The sequence below is a fragment of the Muntiacus reevesi genome, chromosome 2 (genome assembly GCF_963930625.1).
Source record: "Muntiacus reevesi chromosome 2, mMunRee1.1, whole genome shotgun sequence".
Classification (NCBI taxonomy): domain Eukaryota; kingdom Metazoa; phylum Chordata; class Mammalia; order Artiodactyla; family Cervidae; genus Muntiacus; species Muntiacus reevesi.
Window position 1 is genome coordinate 133261134 of NC_089250.1, and position 21479 is coordinate 133282612.

General features: G+C 38.2%; 1 protein-coding gene across 3 annotated transcripts; it reads left to right on the forward strand.

The window, feature by feature from the left end:
- Positions 1 to 1162: 1162 nt before the first annotated feature.
- Positions 1163 to 16747, forward strand: LIPK (lipase family member K). 3 transcript variants are annotated; one of them, XM_065919995.1, is made up of 9 exons: positions 1163 to 1267; positions 2180 to 2294; positions 4290 to 4488; positions 5888 to 5997; positions 7100 to 7236; positions 10545 to 10691; positions 11187 to 11258; positions 13587 to 13658; positions 16514 to 16747. In XM_065919995.1, the coding sequence occupies exons 1-9, from the start codon at positions 1163 to 1165 to the stop codon at positions 16745 to 16747; spliced, it is 1191 nt and encodes a 396-aa protein (XP_065776067.1). The 3 variants fall into 3 exon arrangements, with proteins under 3 accessions (XP_065776067.1, XP_065776068.1, XP_065776069.1); XM_065919996.1 differs by having other exon boundaries at positions 4389 to 4488; XM_065919997.1 differs by lacking the exon at positions 10545 to 10691 and having other exon boundaries at positions 1259 to 1267.
- Positions 16748 to 21479: the final 4732 nt, after the last annotated feature.

Below are 21479 nucleotides of genomic sequence, written 5' to 3' on the forward strand. Positions count from 1 at the left end.
TTTCCCAATATGTGCTAATAAGAGGAGAGTGAAAAAGCTGGCTTAAAGCTCAACATTCAGAAAACTAAGATCATGGCATCTGGTCCCATCACTTCATGGGCAGATAGATGGGGAAACATTGAAAACAGTGGCTGACTTTATATTTCTGGGCTCCAAAATCACTGCAGATGGTGATTGCAGCCATGAAATTAAAAGACGTTTATTCCTTGGAAGGAAAGTTATGACCAACCTAGACAGCATATTAAGAAGCAGAGACATTACTTTGCCAGCAAAGGTCCATCTAGTCAAAGCCATGGTTTTTCCAGCGGTCATTGTATGGATGTGAGAGTTGGACTATAAAGAAAGATGAGTGCCAAAGAATTGATGCTTTTGAACTGTGGTGCTGGAGAAGACTCTTGAGAGTCCCTTGGACTGCAAGCAGATCTAACCAGTCCATCCTAAAGGCGGTTAGTCCTGGGTGTTCATTGGAAGGACTGAGGTTGAAGATGAAACTCCAATACTCATGTGAAGAGATGACTCATTTGAAAAGACCCTGATGCTGGGAAAGATTGAGGGCAGGAGGAGAAGGGGACGACAGAGGATGAGATGGTTCGATGGCATCACTGACTCGATGGGCAGGGGTTTGGGTGGACTCCAGGAGTTGGTGATGGACAGGGAGGCCTGGCGTGCTGCGGTTCATGGGGTCGCAAAGAGTCGGACACCACTGAGCGACTGAACTGAACTGATGTGCTAATAAATCTGTTTCCATTAAGGTTGTGCAAATGCTCACTTCCACCATCAGAAGAGTACTAATTTATCTGATAACTAGGGATATTAAATGTGCTTTGATTCATATATTTGTCTTTAGATTTTTCTGTGAATTGTATGTACATTTCCTTCTTTGGCTCAATTACCTATTGTAGATTTAATTGATATTGGTTTTATTTTTTTGTTCTTTCCTTCCTTTTTTCTTTCTTTCTTTTCTTAATAAAAAGTGACCAGTTCAGATTTTTCATGGGCTGAATCTTGAATAATTAAGTATATTATATGTTAAGACACTACCTAGAAGGATCTTTCCACTCCCTCCAAAAGTAGTCTTATAGAGAGATTACACGGAGTTTCACTTTTAGAATTCTCTTTGATGGCAAATATATTAATATTTCCTCTTACAGGTAGATTCCAAATGTGGCAGCTTTTAGCACCAACATGCTGGATGCTTCTTCTTGGACCTGTATATGGTTATCACAAGAAAGGAAGCACCACAAATCCTGAAGCTAACATGAATATTGTAAGTCATTCATTAAAGGAAAATATTTAAGATAAGTAATTATTAAGCTATTGTCATTTTAGGGCTTTCCTGGTGTCATTTTAGATATAACTGGTATGCTTGTCTAGTTTTTAAAAATTCTAAATTGACTAAATCTGTGTTTCCAACCTTTGTTCCTTGGCATAGCTGACTAACCAAAGAACTGAAAGACCTGACCCAAATTTGGGGCAGTAAGGCTCCCTCTGCTGGTGGTTTGAGCTACCATCTCATGGTGGTTTCCTGAAGAGAAAGTTCACGAATTCCTATTGATGATCTTTTTAGAGAATCCTTGGGCTCTTCCTGAGGTTTTCTCTAGAGCAGTTTCTCTGATTTACGAACTGCATTCATGTACATTTTAAGTTTAGTAAGCCAGATTTGGTTTGGGCTACTTATAAACAAAAATATCTTAACATGCAGGAATTCATATCCGAAGGGGACTAGAACAAAGTGGAATGAAATAGATCTATGCAAATAACAAAAACAAACAAAAAAAGACCAGTGACAAATGCTTACTATGTGCTTCATTTCAATGGAAAACATATTTCTTGTATACATTGTGTACCTTCACGTCCCCACACATACCCATTTGTATTAGAACTTTAATAGAACTGTATCAATGATAAAATTTTTCAAAAATATTTAGAGAGTGAACCTGAGTGCATTAATAATACCATTCCAAGAAAACTACCATGCATGATCACCACCTTACCTTACCAACACCTTGGCATGCATCTTCCGTTTAAAATCCTCCTCAAGGTATCCTGATTTTCCTGCTCTATTCTGTTCCAAAACGCAGATGAACAGTAGGTTGTGACTTCAAGTATTATACTGCAATGTGGGTAAAAATTTGAGCATTTTATCATGAAGGTATACATGTTCCTTTCCCCTTTTTAGAGCCAGATTATTTCCTACTGGGGCTATCCTTATGAAACATATGACGTTGTCACAGAAGATGGTTATATCCTCGGAATTTACAGGATTCCTCATGGAAGAGGATGTCCAAAAACAGGTAGGATTTATTTCATTATGAAAGGAATAATGCCTAAGGAGAGATTCCTGGATGTGCTGATAGCAGCAGGACAGCTGTGATTCTAAAATAGAGCCTATTCTCTTCTTTTCCTCCTTCTAGTGGAAGAAAAGCATCACCGTCACCTCCACTATTCCATTTCATTTGTATAACGCTGGAGTGTTTAAATCATTTTGGCATACACTATTTAGTCTTTCCTTTTCTCCATCATTTTGTCCTCTTTCCCAACAAACACGGAAACAAAAGAAAATGTGGTCTTATTCTAGGAATACCCACTTTCCAGCTTAAAAACCAGAACTCTAGGGTCATTTTGATGCTTTTCTCCCCTCACTTTCTATATCCAGCCAATCACCAAGACTTACCAATTTTGCCTTCTAAATTTTTCTCTAATCTGAAAACTCTCAGTTTCAATGTCACTCAAGTCCAGGCTTAGACATTATCTTCATCTTTGACATTATCAGTTATCTTTTAGGCTACTGCAATAGCTTTCTCGGTGCTTTTATTTCATTTGTAATTAGTTCTCTACACAAGTCATTTGGATTTTATTTTTTACAGTAAACCTGACCCTACTAGTTCTATACTTGATTGTAATTAAAGAGCCATTTCTAGCTCCCTGCAATACAGGTTAGTATCAGAGAGAAGACAGGATCCACTTGGCAAGAATTGTTTGCTTCTCTCATTTCTTACTGCCTTTTATTCTTTGGAACTTTGTATAAACAAACTTTCCAATATCAGAAGGATTATTTGTTGGAAGATTTAAAAAAAATTTACACAATCTAGATGGAACAGTGTTGCTCACTTTATAGAACCGACCGTTCCCTAAAATAACTCCACTACCTTTGGAAATACTCTTGAGAACTTTACTTGCCCGAACTTTCACCTTGTCCGTTCTGTCAGGTAGCTGCCAAAAAGCATGGAAGGAAAGCTGTCTCTACAATGAGAAGCTGCCTGAGCGCTCAGATTAGAGATGAGCTATGGATTGTGACTGCACTTTGGTGGTATTTTAGCAGAATTAGTAACACCTCTTCCTTCTGTCTTTTTCTCAAAAGGTGGATTAATGGATATAGATTTTGGTCCTTGCTTCCAGATGGCTGAGGCTCTCTGAGAGTTCAGTCTCACCTACTCAATCTCAGGAAGCTGGTCGAGCCCCAAAGGGGACCTGTGGGAAAGCCCTGTGGTACCAACACAGCATCATAAACCATTTATGAAAGACAGAAATATCCTAATCACTTCTTTTTCTCTTCTCAATGTTTTCAGCACCACTTCCCCATTTCCTTCCTTTTCTTTTCTTTTTCTTTAATCAAATTGTTCCAACTCTACATTGTGAGCAGAATTTTTATATCAAATGAACAATTTTACCTTGTGTACATTTCACTTAAAACCTTTCATTTCACTTTCTGACAATGCAAATTAACTAGCATAGTGCCTGGCATTCAGTGAAATATTCAACAAATGGCATTTTTATTGTCTTTGTTATTATCTTGGAAAAATATGAGCTTTGTAATCAGATGCTTTTTGAGAAATAGAATGTCATTAATGTGAATAATTATAGAGCAGGTAATTATTGTGGCTGAACAAAATTATATTTTAATTCTAATTTAATTCTTATAACTACACCATAAGATCGCATTTTTTATTATCCCCCATTTACAAAGTAAGTTAACTAAGGCACAAAGAGGTTGATACACAGCAGAAGAGATTTCTGAAGTGGGGCACTCTGACTCCAAAAGCTATTTAACAATTCATTGCTTTGGACATAATCCCAGTTTTACAAAGAGAAAAGCAAGACATGGAGAAGATAAATAACTTGACCAGCTTCAGAAAGTAGTTCAAAATCCTAAAACCTAGACTTGCCTGGTGGTGCCAAATTTCCTTTCTTAACCTCTCTTTTGTATTACAGGTATTCAGAAAAGAGAATTTTCTTGTAGGTACCAAGGAAGTTCAGATAAAAAAATTCTCATTGTCTGTGTTTTGCAGCTCCAAAGCCTGTTGTGTATTTGCAACATGGCTTAGTTGCATCTGCCAGTAACTGGATTTGCAACCTGCCCAACAACAGCTTGGCTTTCCTTCTGGCAGATGTTGGTTATGATGTGTGGCTGGGGAACAGCCGGGGAAATACCTGGTCCAGAAAACACTTGAAATTTTCACCCAAGTCACCAGAATACTGGGCCTTCAGGTAAGAAGAACACTGCTAATGACTAACATGTGTACATTGCTCTTTTAAATGGATGACTACCCTTTTGAATTTTCTCTTTTTGTCCAACTGCACATTGTGGAATCCACAAGATGGAAATAAACACACCTTCCTCTACCCAGGTTTTCTTCACAAGCTCTGAAGAAATGCCCTTATTATTGCACTGTTAGTTGTTTTAAACACTCCACTTGGCCTATGTGTATGTAACGTATATAAGAAAGAAAAAAAATCAAAATGCAAATTCCAGGACTATCACACTGTCAACATGCAGTCCAGAAATTTACATGGTATACTTAATGAAGAGGAATAATGACACTGATCAAGAAATGGGAACAGAAACAATGTTCTAGTTGAAAATCCTGAGAACCAGACATTCCAGTTAAGTCAAAATGAGCCAAGCACTTGAGCAGAGATGACACTTCAATGTTTATTCACTGAGGAGTGAAGGAACTCTGTCCTCCAGAGACTGAGGGTGCGGAAACTTCTCCGTGGAGCCAACCTGCCAACAGCAGTCCCTGAGGGTGCTGTTTGCCTTAGAAGTTAGGCCAACTGAGTCACAGAAGCAAGCCTGCCATTTGTAGTGAAGCAAAGAACCATGCCTTGAAGGTCCCTAAAGCTGCTTGTTCCTTGACCTCATTCCCACCTCACTCCTGGAAGCCATTTGTCATCCCCTAATTCCACATCCCAAGGCAGTTGTGTCATGGCACCATTGCAAATAACATCACGATTCCCTGGATGAGTGTTTTCCCGACTACACACAGGAGAGAAAGCACCTGAGGCCTCTTTCCTGGAAATGTTGATTCAGTCTATCTGGGCTGAGGTCTACAAGTCTCTTCACTTTTTCTGTTTGTAAAATAAGCATTCCAGGTAATTTTTCTTTCCAAAGGAGTTTGGTAAATCTGCTATAGGATTAAGTGAAACGTCTCTGTAGACTGGGCTGATGCTGGGAAAGATCCCAGCCCTTGATGCTGGGAAAGATCAAAGGCAAAAGGAGAAGCAGGTGGCAGAGGATAAGATGGTTTCATAGCATCACTGACTCAATGGACAGGAATTTGAGCAAACTCTGAGAGACAGTAGAGAACAGAGGAGCCTGGCATGCTGCAGACCAAGGGGCCGCAAAGACATGACTTAGCAACCAAACAACTACAACAACCCTGTAGGCTTTACAAGTCAGAGTTTTCAGTTTCTTAACACAAAGTTACTCTTGGATCAAGACGAGATCCTCAGAAGATGCCTGACATCATGTGTTGATTCTAGCCTTATATTTAACAAAAGCTAAGCATCTAGATCTGCAACACATATATTTAAGTATTACAAGCCTAACAAAGAGATGGATTTTTTCTAATGCTGTTTTGTTTTGTTTTGTTTTTTCCTTTGGCAGTTTGGATGAGATGGCTAAATATGACCTTCCAGCCACAATCAATTTTATCATAGAGAAAACCAAACAAGAGCAACTCTACTACGTGGGCCACTCCCAAGGCACCACCATTGGTGTGTTTGGGACAGATGTGATCTGAGGGTGTCAGGAGATTTTCTTCATATTCATGAAAGGGGTCAGGATTTCTTCCCTCTGTGCAGTCTCTAGCTTTGGGGACTTTGAATTGGAAAAACATCACGCCTGGCTATCTTCTGAAGAGTAAATAAAGTGAGGATGACTAAGGAATTTTCCTGCCCCCTCAGGACTAAATTTGGAGATCGATGGAAAGACTGAAAGAAAGTCATTATTTATTTATACATTTGTGTACCCAGCAAACACTTGCCAGACACTGGATTAGATACCAGGAAATCAAAGATAAATATGGTATACATCTTTCCCTGGAAGAGTTCACAGTCTAGTGAGGGAAACTAAAAAGAGAGCAGAGAATTACAAATCTCAGTGATCATATGCCACAATCAATGTGACTTTTAGTTAGTAACCAGTGGGTGCTAAGGTAGGCTAAATGTGGATGGGCCACATTGGCAGCGCCATAACGCTCTCCATTCTCTTCTCTGTTCTCTTTTCAGCTAGAGACCTTGACATTGCTAACAGCATTTATACCAGGCATTTGAGAGCATTATCATCCATATTTTATAAATGGCTGAACTTAGGAGTCCTTTCTAATCATGATAATGCCATTAGAAACTCTACATATATATAAATCTAACCTTTGAAAGAATTATTCTATAAGTATTCTATTTTCCATGTTTACAGATAGAGAAAACTGAGACTCATAAAGGGGAGGTAAGTTGCCCAAGTTTTCACACAGCTAGCAAATGGGAAACCAAAATTCTAGCTCAGTTTTGTCTGATACCAAAGACTGTGATCCAGCTAGAATGGCCGTTGGAGTTTACCTAGACATGCCTGACAACAGATATTTGAATCCTTTCTGTAAGAGTCTCTGTAAGTAGATTTGCATCCTTCAGAAACAGGAAACTCACTTTATTCTGAATTAGCCAGTTTCATCTTTGGAAATTTAAAAATCCTTGCCCCCAAATGGTACTTACTCTGAGTGTCTTTGTTTTCTTTTTTAATATAACTGCTTTTACTATCATTTAAAGTGAGTTAAGTAAGAATTGTTCTAAATCCATGAATTAGTATCTTCTTCCCTTTCAGCTTTCATAGCATTCTCCACTAATCCAGAGCTGGCTAAAAGGATTAAGATATTTTTTGCATTGGCTCCAGTCACGACCTTGAAACACACCCAAAGTCCTATGAAAAAATTTACAAATCTTTCCAGAAAAGCAGTCAAGGTATGTGACAACTTTTACCCAGGTTTCGGTCTGTAGTAACTAAAACGATCTCTATTTCTACTGATTTCAAGAAAAGTCAACTTGAGACATAAAATTTTGCCAAGTGGATCAGTGGTAAAGAGCCCGCCTACAATGCTGAAGACTCGGGTTCGATTCCTGGGTCAGGAAGATCCCCTGAAGAAGGAAATGGCTAACTCCACCAGTATTCTTGCCTGGAGAATTCCATGGACAGAGGAGCCCAGCAGGCTACAGTCCTTGGGGTCACACAGAGTCTGACACAACTGAGCATCTAGAAAGAATAAAATAGGTGCTTGAGGTACACACATAGGTTTACTGATGATGCACACTTTTTCCAATTGAGTTCAGGATACTCACTCTGATGCCATTCTACTCTACCATCTTCATTTTTTATTTAGAGGCTTCTCTCTTACATGATTCCTCAATCACAGATATAGCAAGAGCTGATTTGATTGATTGGTTTAATTTTTCCTTGTTGTTCAGTTGCTCAATCATGTCTGACTCTTTGCGACCCCATGGACTTCAGCACACCAGGCTTCCATGTTCTTCACCATCTTCTGGAATTTTCTTAAACTCATGTCCATTGAGTCGGTGATGCCATCCAATCATCTCATCCTCTGTCATCCACTTCTCCTCCTGCCCTCAATCTTTCCTAGCATCAGGGTCTTTTCTAATGAATCAGCTCTTTGCATCAGGTGGCCAAAGTATTGGAGCTTCAGCTTCAGCTTCAGTACCTCCGATGAATATTCAGAGTTGATTTCCTCTAGATTTGATCTCCTTGCAGTCCAAGGGACTCTCAAGAGTCTTCTCCAGCACCACAGTTCAAAAGCATCAGTGGTTTAATTTAGCAGGTTAACTTTCTCTCCAGTGCCCCCTACTGTATCAAGGACAGTATGGTGTAGTATTTCAGACTGTATGGAGTCTGATGGCATGAATTTGAATCATAGGTAGCTGGGTGAATTTGGTCAAGACCTTAATTCTAGGAAATATTTTATTCATCTATTAACTGAGGATAATAGTAGTCTCTACTTGAAGGGCTGCTCTGAGGATTAAGTGAGTACATATATGTAAATCTCTTATACATTGTTAGCCTTCAATTAATTCCAGCTATTGTTATTGCTGTCATGATTTCCATAGAACGCTAAAAGTCCAAAGTTGCCCACACTTTGTCAACTCTGTTTGTCAATTCCTCAAAACCTAGGCAGTATCCTAGACCTCAGATGAATTCTGCCAGTTGCCAGCTAACTAAATGATTATTTGCTCAATGAAGAGAATTGTTCTTTGTGAGTTGATGTGTTTTCCTGTTACATAGTAATAGGGGCTTCTCCCGTGACAGACAGAAGATGATTAGACTATTTAGTGATTTCAGTGAAAGCATACAAAAGTGAAAGAATTTTTATAGAAGCCAGGAGTTCTGATTGGTGAGAGATAAGCAAAATAGCCCAGGGCGATTTAATTCCATACCTATACAACCAAGAAAGACCGTAGCAGCAAAACTACGCTAACAATGTGAAAAATGCTCACAGATCGCTCATAGTACATGGGCACCTTTTACCATAGAGATTTCAGTTCAACCTGGTCCTACATTATCAGGCAAACAACACCAGACTTCTTGTTATATTCCTTCAGCATTCCCACAAAGTTAAGAGATATTTTGAGATGGCAGGATCTTCACATTCTCAATTTGCCCAATTCTGCTTCAACTTTCAAAATGTTTTGATCTACCTATAGTGTAGTGCAGTTCAATTCAATTTTGTAAAAAAAAAAGATTATCTAAGAGCTACTGTTTCAAAAATATGGCATCAGGAAACAGTTATGCCTATAAAGCTACTTTTCAGCCAATCGGCATGACTGAAACTTGGGGCAATGTGTGAGTGGTGGAAGACTTGACCAAGAAGAGAATAATGGACAGTTCATAGAAAGCAGTTATGTCATGTTAAAGAGTTTTGTTCTGTTGGTGATGGGAAGTCATTGAAGAATGTTGAACAGAGAAATGGATTGATCAGTTTTATAGTTTTAGAAATATTACCTGTAAGGTGCATTAACTCTAATAGAGAAGCTACCACATGTGACTAACTCACTAATTCCTAATAGAAATTCCAGCAAAATCATAATGATAGATCAAAGAAATTGCCAGACAAACTCAGAGAAAACGTTTCTAGGCATTGGAATCATGGAAGACTTCCTGGATGGCATTTCTGAGTTTGGGCTAAAGGACAAGATTTCAACTTACAATGTTTTGTAGAAAGTCTTTCCAAGCTAAGAGGGAAACCTGAGCACCATTGAATGGGTGAAGCTCATGTCTTGGGAAATCACATGCAATTGACTTTATTTAGCTTTAAATTTGTGAAAGGTATGAGAAATAATATTGGAAATGTATGAATAGATTCTGTAGGAAATGTAGGAATATTAGAAATGTGGACTTAAATGCCAAGTTAAGAAGCTTGGGTTATATTCGATATATGGTGGGTGATCATGGGAGGTATTTACACAAAGGAATGACATGCATAATGCTCTTTTTAGAAAAATTCTCCTGGGGACCAAATGGAAGTGAATGAGAGCAAAATATATAAGAAGGGCAAAAGATGAGGGAAATGGTTATAGAATTATTGTTATACTTCAGTTGAGAAACCTAGCCAAGGTTGTGCAAAAGAAGGCAAACTTTATAGGATTTGACAATGAAATGATAGGTATAGTATAAACTTTTAGAGAGTTAAGATTTTTGCTTTTGTTTTTGTTTTCTCTTTTCCTCTCCTATTAGCCAAACATTGGTCTTCCAGTTTTTCTCATCAACAGTTGCTCTGTAAATAGTTCTAATTTTAGTGTGCCTGTGGGGAAGATGAGCTTAGGGTCTTTCTACTCTACCACCTTGCCTAGTTTGCACTAGGTGTGTTTTAAATGTGATTTATTTTCTACACAGAAATTCTTAGTGCACATTGATTTTCTATTTTATAGTTGAGGAAATCCAGGATAATAGAAAATTAAATACGAGACAGAGTTTAGAATGAAACCAAGGTATCACTGACCCCCAAAGCTTTAGCAATTTCCTATGGAGACTAGATTTTTTGGGGGATGCTCCAAAAACACTTCAACTAAAGGATCTTGGGAGAAAAAGCTTCAAGAGGTGAGTTGGGAGGACTACAAAGACAAAATTTAATGGGCTTTTTGGTTTCACTGGGGCTAGTACTGAGCAGATGTCACCATGTCCAGTGCTTGACTGAATTACCACTCATTTTCCACTTGACATTCACATCCATGAAATTTGATGGTGTCTTAAATCGATCTTGCAGGTATTATTCGGTGACAAGATGTTCTCTCCGCACACATTTTTTAACCAATTCATTGCCACCAAGGTATGCAACCGGAAGATATTTCATCGTATTTGCAGCAACTTAATATTTACTTTGAGCGGATTTGATCCGAAAAACTTAAACATGGTACGTGTAAGTAGTCAGACCCAGGAAAGCAATTGTTTTGTTGGACAGAGATAAGGAGAGTTCATTCTAAATTGCATGGAAACCACATTTCAAAGCCTTTTTGTCTCCTGGAGTGTAACTAGCATGTTCATGGCTTCCAACCCAAGCTGAGAGTCCACCTGCTTGAGTAGGAGGATTTGAGGCTTCATTAAATATCTCTTGACTATATTCTTGGACCGGGAAAGAAAAAGTGCTTTGCCTTTTGTCTTTGACCACAGGATGTCCTCTGTGGGCTTTACACAGACACTTCCCTAGGCAGGAAAACAGAGGTGAGGGAAGAGAAAATTCTTAAAGATGGGCTTCTTTGCTTAGTTTGCCTTCAGAGGATGTGGTACATGTTTATTCTGAGAGAGAGAGATTGGGTCAGGTGAGAGAGGGAAAGAAAATACTCAGAGTCACTTGTGTTGTGATTACATGATTAGCCTTCAGGTAAGAAATAATCTTTGTACTTTGCAGAGTCGCTTAGATGTTTATTTTGCACAGAGCTCTGCGGGAACATCTGTTCAGACCATGCTGCACTGGGCCCAGGTATGTACTCCCACTTACTGATATAACACACACATATCTCTGCAAGATCCCTGAGGAGCACGTCCGGAGAGCTCACTCTGTGGGTTATGCCACTGTTGGGTGGATGCTTCTGGAATCAGATCAACTCGTGTCGATGTTCTTTACTCTCATCTATTCTCCAGGTCCTCTGTGTATTCCCAGATATTCTGACTGAATTCTGATCTTCAGATTACTCCTAATTGTCTTGTCTAGTGTTTCCTCTTTTGGGAAATCATTCACTCTAACAGAGCTATACATAACATGATAAATGTTATTCTAGAAAGAACTTTTTACCCTCTAACTAGGATATAGGCAATTTCAGAGTGTGGAAATACTGCCTAATTTAAAGGATATTGAATGTTAGAGAGGGATTTAAATGGACTAAGTGTTTCTGTTTTTACTCTCCATTTAAGTTTTTTGTGTGTGTTACTATATTTCTCAGGATTTGGCAAGCTCAGCGATAAGTCAGATTCAGTTGGTATAGCTTTCTAAGCCGCATATGTCAGTGTGTGTGTATGTGTGTGTGCACATGTACAAGTGGGGGAGGTCTAATATTTAATATTTAATTAAATATCTTAATTTTAAAATACTTTAAAAAGTTGAATAAGAATCTGAAATCCCTAGGAATCTGAATTTTAACCTACACCCTGATAAATTTCTTCCATGCTTTAAAGTTGACAATCACTGCTATAGATAGTCTTAAATACTAGTTGAAGATTTCTGAAATTCTTTGAAGAGTTCCACCCTCAAGAGATAAGTGTTCAAGTTCCTAAAGGAAGACAGATATTTCAGATTTAGGACTTCCTACTGGTGAGGAGACAGGTAGATTCTGAAAGGCATAATTTTCCTGATAATATGACTTCGATTTCGTATTCATTGAGCACTTACAATGTGTTCTTATTGTCCAGATAAATATATCTCATTGCCTGTTATGAATTCTCCTAACAATCTTTCAATGAAACCATTGATATTCCCCACTCTAAAAATGTCATAGCCAATCCTTACCTCTCACAGTTGACTCTTCTTAAAGTTATCCCTTCTCCTTTGATAGAAAGTTCTCTTGAGAATAGAAACAAGTGGGTGGGGTGGGGAGATAAAATATTTGGTTATAAGTTACGTAGACAGCTAAAGCAAGGATGATGATAATGACATGATGGTAACAATATCAATAAAAAGAGTGATTTCTTAACCGTTCCTAGGTGCCACATGCTTTTCATACATTACTTAATCTTCATAACCCTATAAGCAGAATGCTATTGTCATTTCCATTGCACAGATGAGAAAACAGGTTTAGAGAAGATGCATATACAGCCTGGATCACAGATTTAATAATCCATTAAGCCTGGATTAAAACTAGGTCTGTTTGATGCTAGAAGCCAAGTTCCTAACTATATAGTACATTCTATTGCCTCTCATTGCTGAAAACCTACACAATTTCAAACACAGCAGACTACTGCCTCTGTGAATATAAATCAAAATGGGAAACATTTCAAACAAAAAGTCAGAATTAAATCAGTTAATGTGAAAAAAAATCAAGTTAAATAAAACCTTTGGAGTAGTCTGAAAATAATTTAATGAGGTGCTTGAGGTAAAGGTAAAAATTAAGTCTCCTTGATCCAAATGGGTGGCAAATAACCAGAAAAAGGAATCCCTAGAAGTATTAATGTTTCTATATTAAAATCTGAAGTCCAAAACTTAAAATAACAAAAGAGCACACACAGTGTCTCAGACACTCAGCCTGTGGCCATGTTATTGACAACATGGCAGGCTGCTTGGCCATATAGACAGAAGACAGACAGACACTATACCTCAGAAAGCCTTGAAGGTATTCTTTGAGTGAGCATTCCTTTCAAAGGTAGCAAAAATGTTTAAGAATAAGGAATATAGTCATGATATCCTAGACCATCTGATACGATAACAAGGTATAAAGTTTAATAATAGTAGCAGTCATTTTTTAATGTATAGCTAGTGCCTTTCAAAAAATATTAAAATTCTTGAAGCCAAGATGTTCAAGAATCAATGTAGCATCTTTTAAAACATGTCTATGTACACAGCATAGAATTTGTTTAAAGACATCACTGCTCGAAGATTTTCATTGGACAAGTATAAAAGGGAAAAGATAGTCCCATGAGTTTGTATCAATTTTAATCATTTTTATTATGTCACTTGTTAAACTTTGACTTTTAGCTCATGTGCTAAAGCATGGGACGTCATGTCAACCTTTTTTGTATATTTTTTGCTTACTGTCTTTACATGTATGTTGTTTTCGTATATCATTTTAAAGTGCTTATTATTTGTATCTTTTTATAGGCTGTTAATTCTGGTCGGTTCCAAGCTTTTGATTGGGGAAACCCTGATCAGAATATGAAGCACTTCCACCAGGTACAATAACAATAGTCACCAATTGCATACTGCAAATGAAATTTGTAAAAATAGTATCTACTCATCAAGCATCTACTCACTATGCTCCATTCACTATGCCAGATACTTTGTATAGATCAGATGCTATTTGGAGGGATCTTACCACTTGCCATATCATTGTTTTTGATTCTCAGTATGACCTTCCCAGATAAATATTAGGTTAGGTAAATTGTCTCTATTTTTCCAGAAGCTCAGAGAGGTTAGGTGAATTGTCAGAAATTATTTAGCTAGTAAAGAACCAGAATACCACTCAGGGTTCCTGGATCAAAAGTCCATTCTTCTGTTACACTTACTCCTTCTCAAAAAAACAGAAACTCTCAGCACTTAAGACCATATTTTTAAAGAAAGAATTAAAGATGCACAATTTTATTTATAAAGCATATTCTCTGGCTTCTTATCCATCCCTCATAAATGAACCTCATAAAACGAACTAACATTATCCTAATCAGTTTTTGGATGTCATTTACTGATCATTCAAAAATAATTATGAATGATTAAAGATATTGCAGACAGGATTATCACCTTTAGAAAAAAACAACGCTGTTTGCCAGATAATGATACGTCCATTTATATCTTGACATTATATATGAAAACTTTCCCTTGTTAAAAAACTCCATATTAAAGTGAATAGGTATTGTTGTTAATTTTTCCAATATTTAAGGAAATTCAATGATGGCTTCAGCTTCTGGCTAATAGACGGAGCTCAAATTAAACAAGTAGGCAACAAAGATACATGGATTTTTTTCAAATCAGGCATGTGGAAATTTGGAGATTTTTTAATGCAATTTCACTGTTACCATAATAACTATGATAGTGAAAATGCATAACTTCAAGTAGTGTAAAAAATCTGATTTTCCCCTAAACTGCTATAGTTGTATGTGTGTGGAGAGGTGTGTGCCCACACATACAAACTCACACACTGTGTCAGAGTGCTATTTACTCTTGTGATTAATAGCTCCTTGTACTAGCAAGAGTATGTAATTGCTTTAGGAAAAGCTTTTTAGGTGATGACCTTACCCTATAAAAGTCAAATACCTACTTGGATGAAAGCTGAATCACAGGTATTAACTCCGTCATTGTGCTCATAGATTCTATCAAAATACATGGCAGTTCAGGTTCAATTATGGATCTTTTGCTTGGAACTTTAGGGAGGAAAAGAAAACTTAAACTGTAAACAATATATAAGTTTTAATGATTAACAACCTTTGTCACAACTATAAGTAATATCATCATAAGTTAGACAGGTGTAATTACCAATATAATCACCAATCCTGTATTACTAAAAAAAAAAAGTGAAAAAAGAAAATTTTCTGGGCCAAAAGCTACCACGTATCATTTGGATCCTGATCTGGATGTTCATTTTGTTTTGACATCTTCTGGGCTTCTCAGTTCATTCTGAGTACAGTATTAAATTACTGCAGTCAATGTATTCTGATTTCAGGAGCTCCTTAGATAAACTTGTGCCTTAAAGCTTGTTAATACTTTTGCTTCCTCTGTGCTGTGTTGTTTTTCTATTCTTTATCTCTCTCTATCTTTGCCTCTGAATATTTATGCCTCGTATTTTTCTATTGAGAACACTACCAAGTCAGGAAAAGCAAGCCTCTTTCTTCAGTTGCACTTGGCATTGAGTGCACCAGGCTTTCCTTAGCCCACCGTTCCCTTGCATGCAGTACTCAGTAGTTCTAATCTTCACTGATTTCCTTCTTTGCCCCTCACATTGTCTTCTCATGGCTACACATTCCTATTTACCACTTGCTTCTAAGCCCAGATCCAAGGTCTCCCAGTATTATGATGTAGGGACTTACACTTAAGATATTTGCTATTGCAAAGACCCATCTACTGATGGTGACATGTGGAATGGCTATACCAGTGCTCTGCCTGCCGATCACTCTACTAAGAGAACTCCTGGTGCAGTTACCGAGTCAGGGGTCTCCCCAGGCACATTTCTAGTCTTAGAAACCTCCTCCTGACCAAAGTTACTGTTTTCAAAGAATTTATAACTTGGTCCATGTTACCTTTACTTCTTAGTCTTGCTGCTGAAATTACCTATGGTGCATTAATCGCCTTTGGCTACCATAAAAATTACCATAGACTGAGTGGCTTAAACAACAGAAATTTATTTCTAACAGTCCTGGAAGCTGGAAGTCCAAGAGCAGGGGTGCCAGCATGGTCAGGTTCTAGTGAGGGCTTTCTTACTGGATTGCAGACAGCCTCCTTCTCCATGTATGTTCACATAGCCTTTCCTCTTTGTCTCTGGTTGAAGAGAGAGGTTTCTCTCTCTCTCTCTCTCTCTCTCTCTCACTTCCCCTTCCTATAAGGCCACCAATCCTGTTGGATTAGGATCCAAACCTTATAACCTCATTTAACCTTAATTACTTCCTAAAAGCCTTTTCTCTAAATACAATCACCTTGGGGTTAAAGTTTCAACATATGAATGTGCAGGGAACACAATTTAGTCCATAGAATATGTAGGTCTTTACAATGCAAGTAGTAAAAATCACTCTATTTTAAGTTTTATAAAAATATGGTTTGGTTTTACTGAAATAAGAAGTATAATGGTAAACTCACAATAGCCAGGAATATACACAATCATCAGGTTCTCCCTTTCTCCCTGTCACTCTCTCTCAATTCTGCTTGCATATGCTGCTTGCATTTTCAGACTATTTTTAAGATAGTAGTACAACAGTTAATGTATGTACGTAACATACAGTAACATTTAGAACATACAGAACTTGCTTAACAACTGATAATTGATGTTCCTTCTATAATACGATTTTCTGTGAAAACAATTTTTCTCTCTCCTCAATTTTATTTAGCTTACACCTCCTCTATACAACGTTTCTAATATGGAAGTTCCAACAGCAGTGTGGAGTGGTGGACAGGACTGCGTGGCTGATCTCAAAGATGTTGAGAATTTACTCCCTACAATTACCAAGCTCATTTATTACAAGTCAATTCCACACTACAATCATGTGGATTTTTACCTTGGACAGGATGCACCCTGTGAAATTTACCAAGACCTAATTAGAATGATGGAGGAATGGTTGTAAAATTAAATACACTTTCCTTTCCCTAAGGAAGTGGATTTTAGTCATAAGAATGTGGTACACAGACTCTAGGTAACCCCACCAATAATTTGTGGTCCACCCAGGAACCACAAATTTGTGTAAACCTTTCCGGTTAAGTGTGGGAGGGACCTGAGACTTGCTTCCAGACAGGAGAATTGGCAAAGGTGATGGGATGTCATCCCCTAATTGCAGTCTATTATTTAAGAATCCATCTAAGCAAACTAGAGCAAGAGATTCTCCTTGTTGGCTTAATAAGGCTAACAAATGTGGGGAGGAACTGTATGTGGCTTCTAGGATCTGCAGGTGGCCTCCAGCTGATAACTTGCAAAGAATTGGGACTCTCAGTCATATGAGAAAATGGATTCTGCCTAAAATCTGAATGAGCTTGGGAGTCCATTCTTTCCTAGCTTGGCCTCTTGTTGAGAAAGCAGTCTGTCTAACACCTGGATTGCAGCCTGAGAACCAGTGAGACCCAGAGCAGAGGACCTAACTGTGCCATACCTGAACTACTGACCCACAGAAAGTGAGCTAATAAATATTGTTTTAAATCACTAAATTTGTGGTCATTTGCTATCAGCAGTGGCAAACTACTACTGTTATTATTAATAATGAATTATTATCATTACCTCTATCATTATTTTTTTCCTTGATTAGACGCTGGAGAAATCCTGTTTCTTATTTCATTATTTTTCTCTGTCTTATTTTTCTTCTCATGATGAACTGAGTTGAATATTTCTTGTTATGCAGATCTGCTAGTGATTCATTCTTGCAGTGTGGTACCATATTCTCTTATTGTGGTAAGGACACTTAACGTAAGATTTACCCTCTTAATATGTTTTTAAGTGTATTTTTAAGTGGGTCACCTACCCAGGGGTGTGGGTTTTGATTATACCACATCTTCACTCCTCCTTCCTGCCTTGTTGTTCCTTTTTTTATATCTTTAACTGTGGAAAATATTTTCTGATAGTCCTCAGGTCATTCCCATCGATAGTTCTTTGTAAATAGTTGTACTTTTGATGTGCTCATGGGAGGAGGGGAGCTCAGTTCTCCCTACTCTACTATCTTGATCACTTTCCCTACACCATTTTTTAAAATCTATTTTGCATTGGAGTATAACCAATTAACAATGTTGTGACAATTTCAGGTGTTCAGCAAAAAGACTCAGTCATATATATACATGTATCCCTTCTCCCCCAGACTCCCCTCGCATTCAGGCTACCACATAACATTGACCACGTCCTTGTTGGCTATCCATTTTAATTATAGCAGTGTGTACACAACATTACATCTCTTAATGAGGTAGGATTTTCTTGTTTTTATTCCTACATCTTAAGAATATTCTATCTTAATTTATAATTTATTTTCAGTAGGAGCCTCAAGGTACATCACCACCATTCTCATCAATCATATCAATTTAATATTTTTGGTTTGAATTACATGGTCAGGAATCTGAACTAGCAACTTCCAGAGGGGCGAACATTTTAATATGGAACCATTTTTCAGTTCCACTATAAGGCTTCTGTCCACAGGACTTGGGGAGTCAGAGTCTCCTTGGTGACATCATGTCTTTGTAATCCTTACCAGTTATTAATATAAAAAATTTACCCTGCACCTCTTGTGTGTTCCTTGGTAGCTCTGATGATAAAGAATCTTCCCGCAATGCAGGAGCCCTGGGTTTGATCCCTGGGTTAGGAAGATCCCCTGAAGAAGAGAATGGCTACCCACTCCAGTATTCTGGCCTGGAAAATTGCATGGACTGTACAGTCCATGGGGCTGCAAAGTGTTGGACGTGACTGAGAGACTTTCACACACACACACACACACACACATACACACACACACACACACACACACAGAGTATTTCTTTAGCACTTTTTAGCTTATTTGGCATTTATCAAAGGCATAGCCAAAGATGTCTATTCCTGTCCCTGTCTCTGTGATACAGTACTACGCTTATCTTATTTTAAGGAAGACCATTGATGCTCAGAAGACTTAAATACTAACTCAGGCAAATATTTAAGAATAATAATAAAAATCTGGATCTTGAGTGCAGAGTTATTGAGATCCAAATTCTAGCTCTTGCTTCTTCCTGGTACTGTTCCTCTAAAGATGTAGATGAGGAAATCCAATACAGATTGTCCTGGTCAGGGAAGGTCCTGCTTATTAGAGAATTTCTGAGGCTTTGTACAGTGGGTAAGGGCAGAATTTAATACACGTTTTTACTTAAGGGAAAAGTAAACAGGGGGCTTCCCTGGAGCTCAGTGGTAAAGAATCTGTCTGCCAGTGCAGGAGACATGGGTTCAACCGCTGATCAGGGAAGATCCCAGATGCTATGGAGCAAGTAAACCCATGCACCACAACTATTGAATCTGGGTTCTGGAGCCCAGGAGCCACAACTACTGAAGCCTGCACACTAGAGTTCATGCTCTGCAACAAGAGAAGCCACCACAATGAGAAGCCCACACATCGCAACCAGAGAGTAGCTCCCAGTCCCTGCAACTAACGAAAAGCGCGTGCAGCAACGAGGACACAGCATTTATTTATTTATTTAAATAAAACTTAAAATTAAACAGGAGGACTAAAGCAAGATCACCAGAGAACAGAAAGGGAGTGGCTGAACCAGAAACAAGGACAGGGTATAAGATGAGTAATGTTCAGACAGAGCAGAAGTGTGGGTGACTAAGTGAAACAGGCTACCCAGGTTCTGAGTCAAAATTAGGTTGGCACAGAATGAAGCCAGATCTGGCAGCCTGGTTGGTATTTACCTGCCAATGTGTTGACAGGTGTGTTGTGGTAGTTTTTCCATAGTCACACTTTCAGGTAGCAATCACTTGACCCTACCCAATGTAACTCATCTCCATGAAGCCCTGTCTTGCAACACTGAGAATTACCCAACCCTCAACATAACAATCTACCTTTCCACATTTAGTTGAGTCAGAAATTTGTGGAAGCCATTATTTTTTGTAAGAAAAGGCCTTTCCTTCATCTTCGTACCTGAGTTTGCCTAAATCAGGCTGAACATTTCACACTTTTTTCCACACCTTCCAGATCCAGTCCTTTCAGTGTTGATTCAAAATATTGTGTCCTGCACACCAATGTGATGTTACATGGATACATTTGGCTCAGTGGAATGAACTAGTTCTGTTAGTCCTTCCCTTAAAGGACATCAAGGATAATACCAGTAGTTATGAAGATCATCATAACAAAAATCATTCTCATTTCTGTACCATATTGTGTTCTATTCAAAGTGCTTTCAGAGCCGTAATTACCTTTCTTTTTTGATTGAGAGGTAACAAGGAATGGTTATGGATAGTGCTCATGTTGGGCTTCCCCAGTGGTTAAGTGGTAAAGAATCCACCTGCAATGCTAGAGATGAAGGTTCGAAGGAGAAGGAAGGAGAAGGAAATGGCAACTCACTCCAGCATTCTTGTCTTGGAAATCCCATGGACAGAGGAGCCTGGCAGGCTACAGTCCATGGGGTCACAAAAGAGTTTGACATGACTTAGCAACTAAACAACAACAAATACTCATGTTAGCATTAGATATTGAAAGTTCCAGGGCCAACTCCACAACTGATTAGCCACATGACACCAAAAATATCATGTACCATTGGTTCCAGCAATTTCCTTTTCTACAAAATAGTGACATTCTTTCTTACCTACATCATCTGCTGTCATGGATACCAAAGATGTATTAATACATGAAGCATATTTGTAAAGCACAGCACTTAAACAGAGGCCCTGAAGTCACATTGCTTAGGTTCAGTTCCTAGCCCTATTATTATCTTTATATCCATAGACAAGTTAATGAATCACTTTAATCACATTTTCCTATCTGTGAAATGGAAATAATGTTTGTTGTTGTTTAGTTGCTGCATTGTGTTTGAATATTTGGGGGGGCTGCAGCCCTCCAGACCCCTCTGTACATGGGATTTCCCAGGCAAGAACACTGGAGTGGGTTGCCAATTTCTTCTCCAGGGGCCCTTCCCAACCCAGAAATAGAAGCCACATCTCCTGCATTAGCAGGCAGATTCTTCACCACTGATCCACCAGAGAAGCCCAGAGACAACATTAATACCTCTATTATTGAGTTATTATGAGATAATGCATTAAAAGAATTTAACACAATGCCAGTTACATAGAAAGGGATTAATAAATATTATTTATAAAATGCTGGGAGGAAGCACTTCCCTGGTGGCTCATATGGTAAAGAATCTGCCTGCAGTGCAAGACACCTGGCTTCGATCCCTGGGTTGGGAAGATGCCCTGGAGAAGAGAATGGCAAACTACTCCAGAATTCTTGCCTAGAAAATTCCACAAACAGAGGAGGCTGGGCGGGTATAGTCCATAGTGTTGCAGTCATACACAACTGAGTGAATTTCACTCACTCAAATAAAGATAATTGATATCTTTAATTTTGATCAAATTCCCATATGGAAAATAGAAATCTTAATTTACATAGGAATTAAGTATACCAAAACATTAAATGACATATGCAAAATCCTATTTTCCTGCCATCTTGAGACTTTGATATATTTATCCTACTAACATTAAAAATAGAAATCACCTCTACCTATTATTTTGAAACACTTCTTTTTTTTTTTTTTTTTTTAAATTACAACACTTTATTGCAGCATCGGCAAAGGTCAGATTTCTGAAGCTGGTGAAGATTGGGCAGCATTTCCATGTGAAATGTTACAACTTTACAGTTTTGT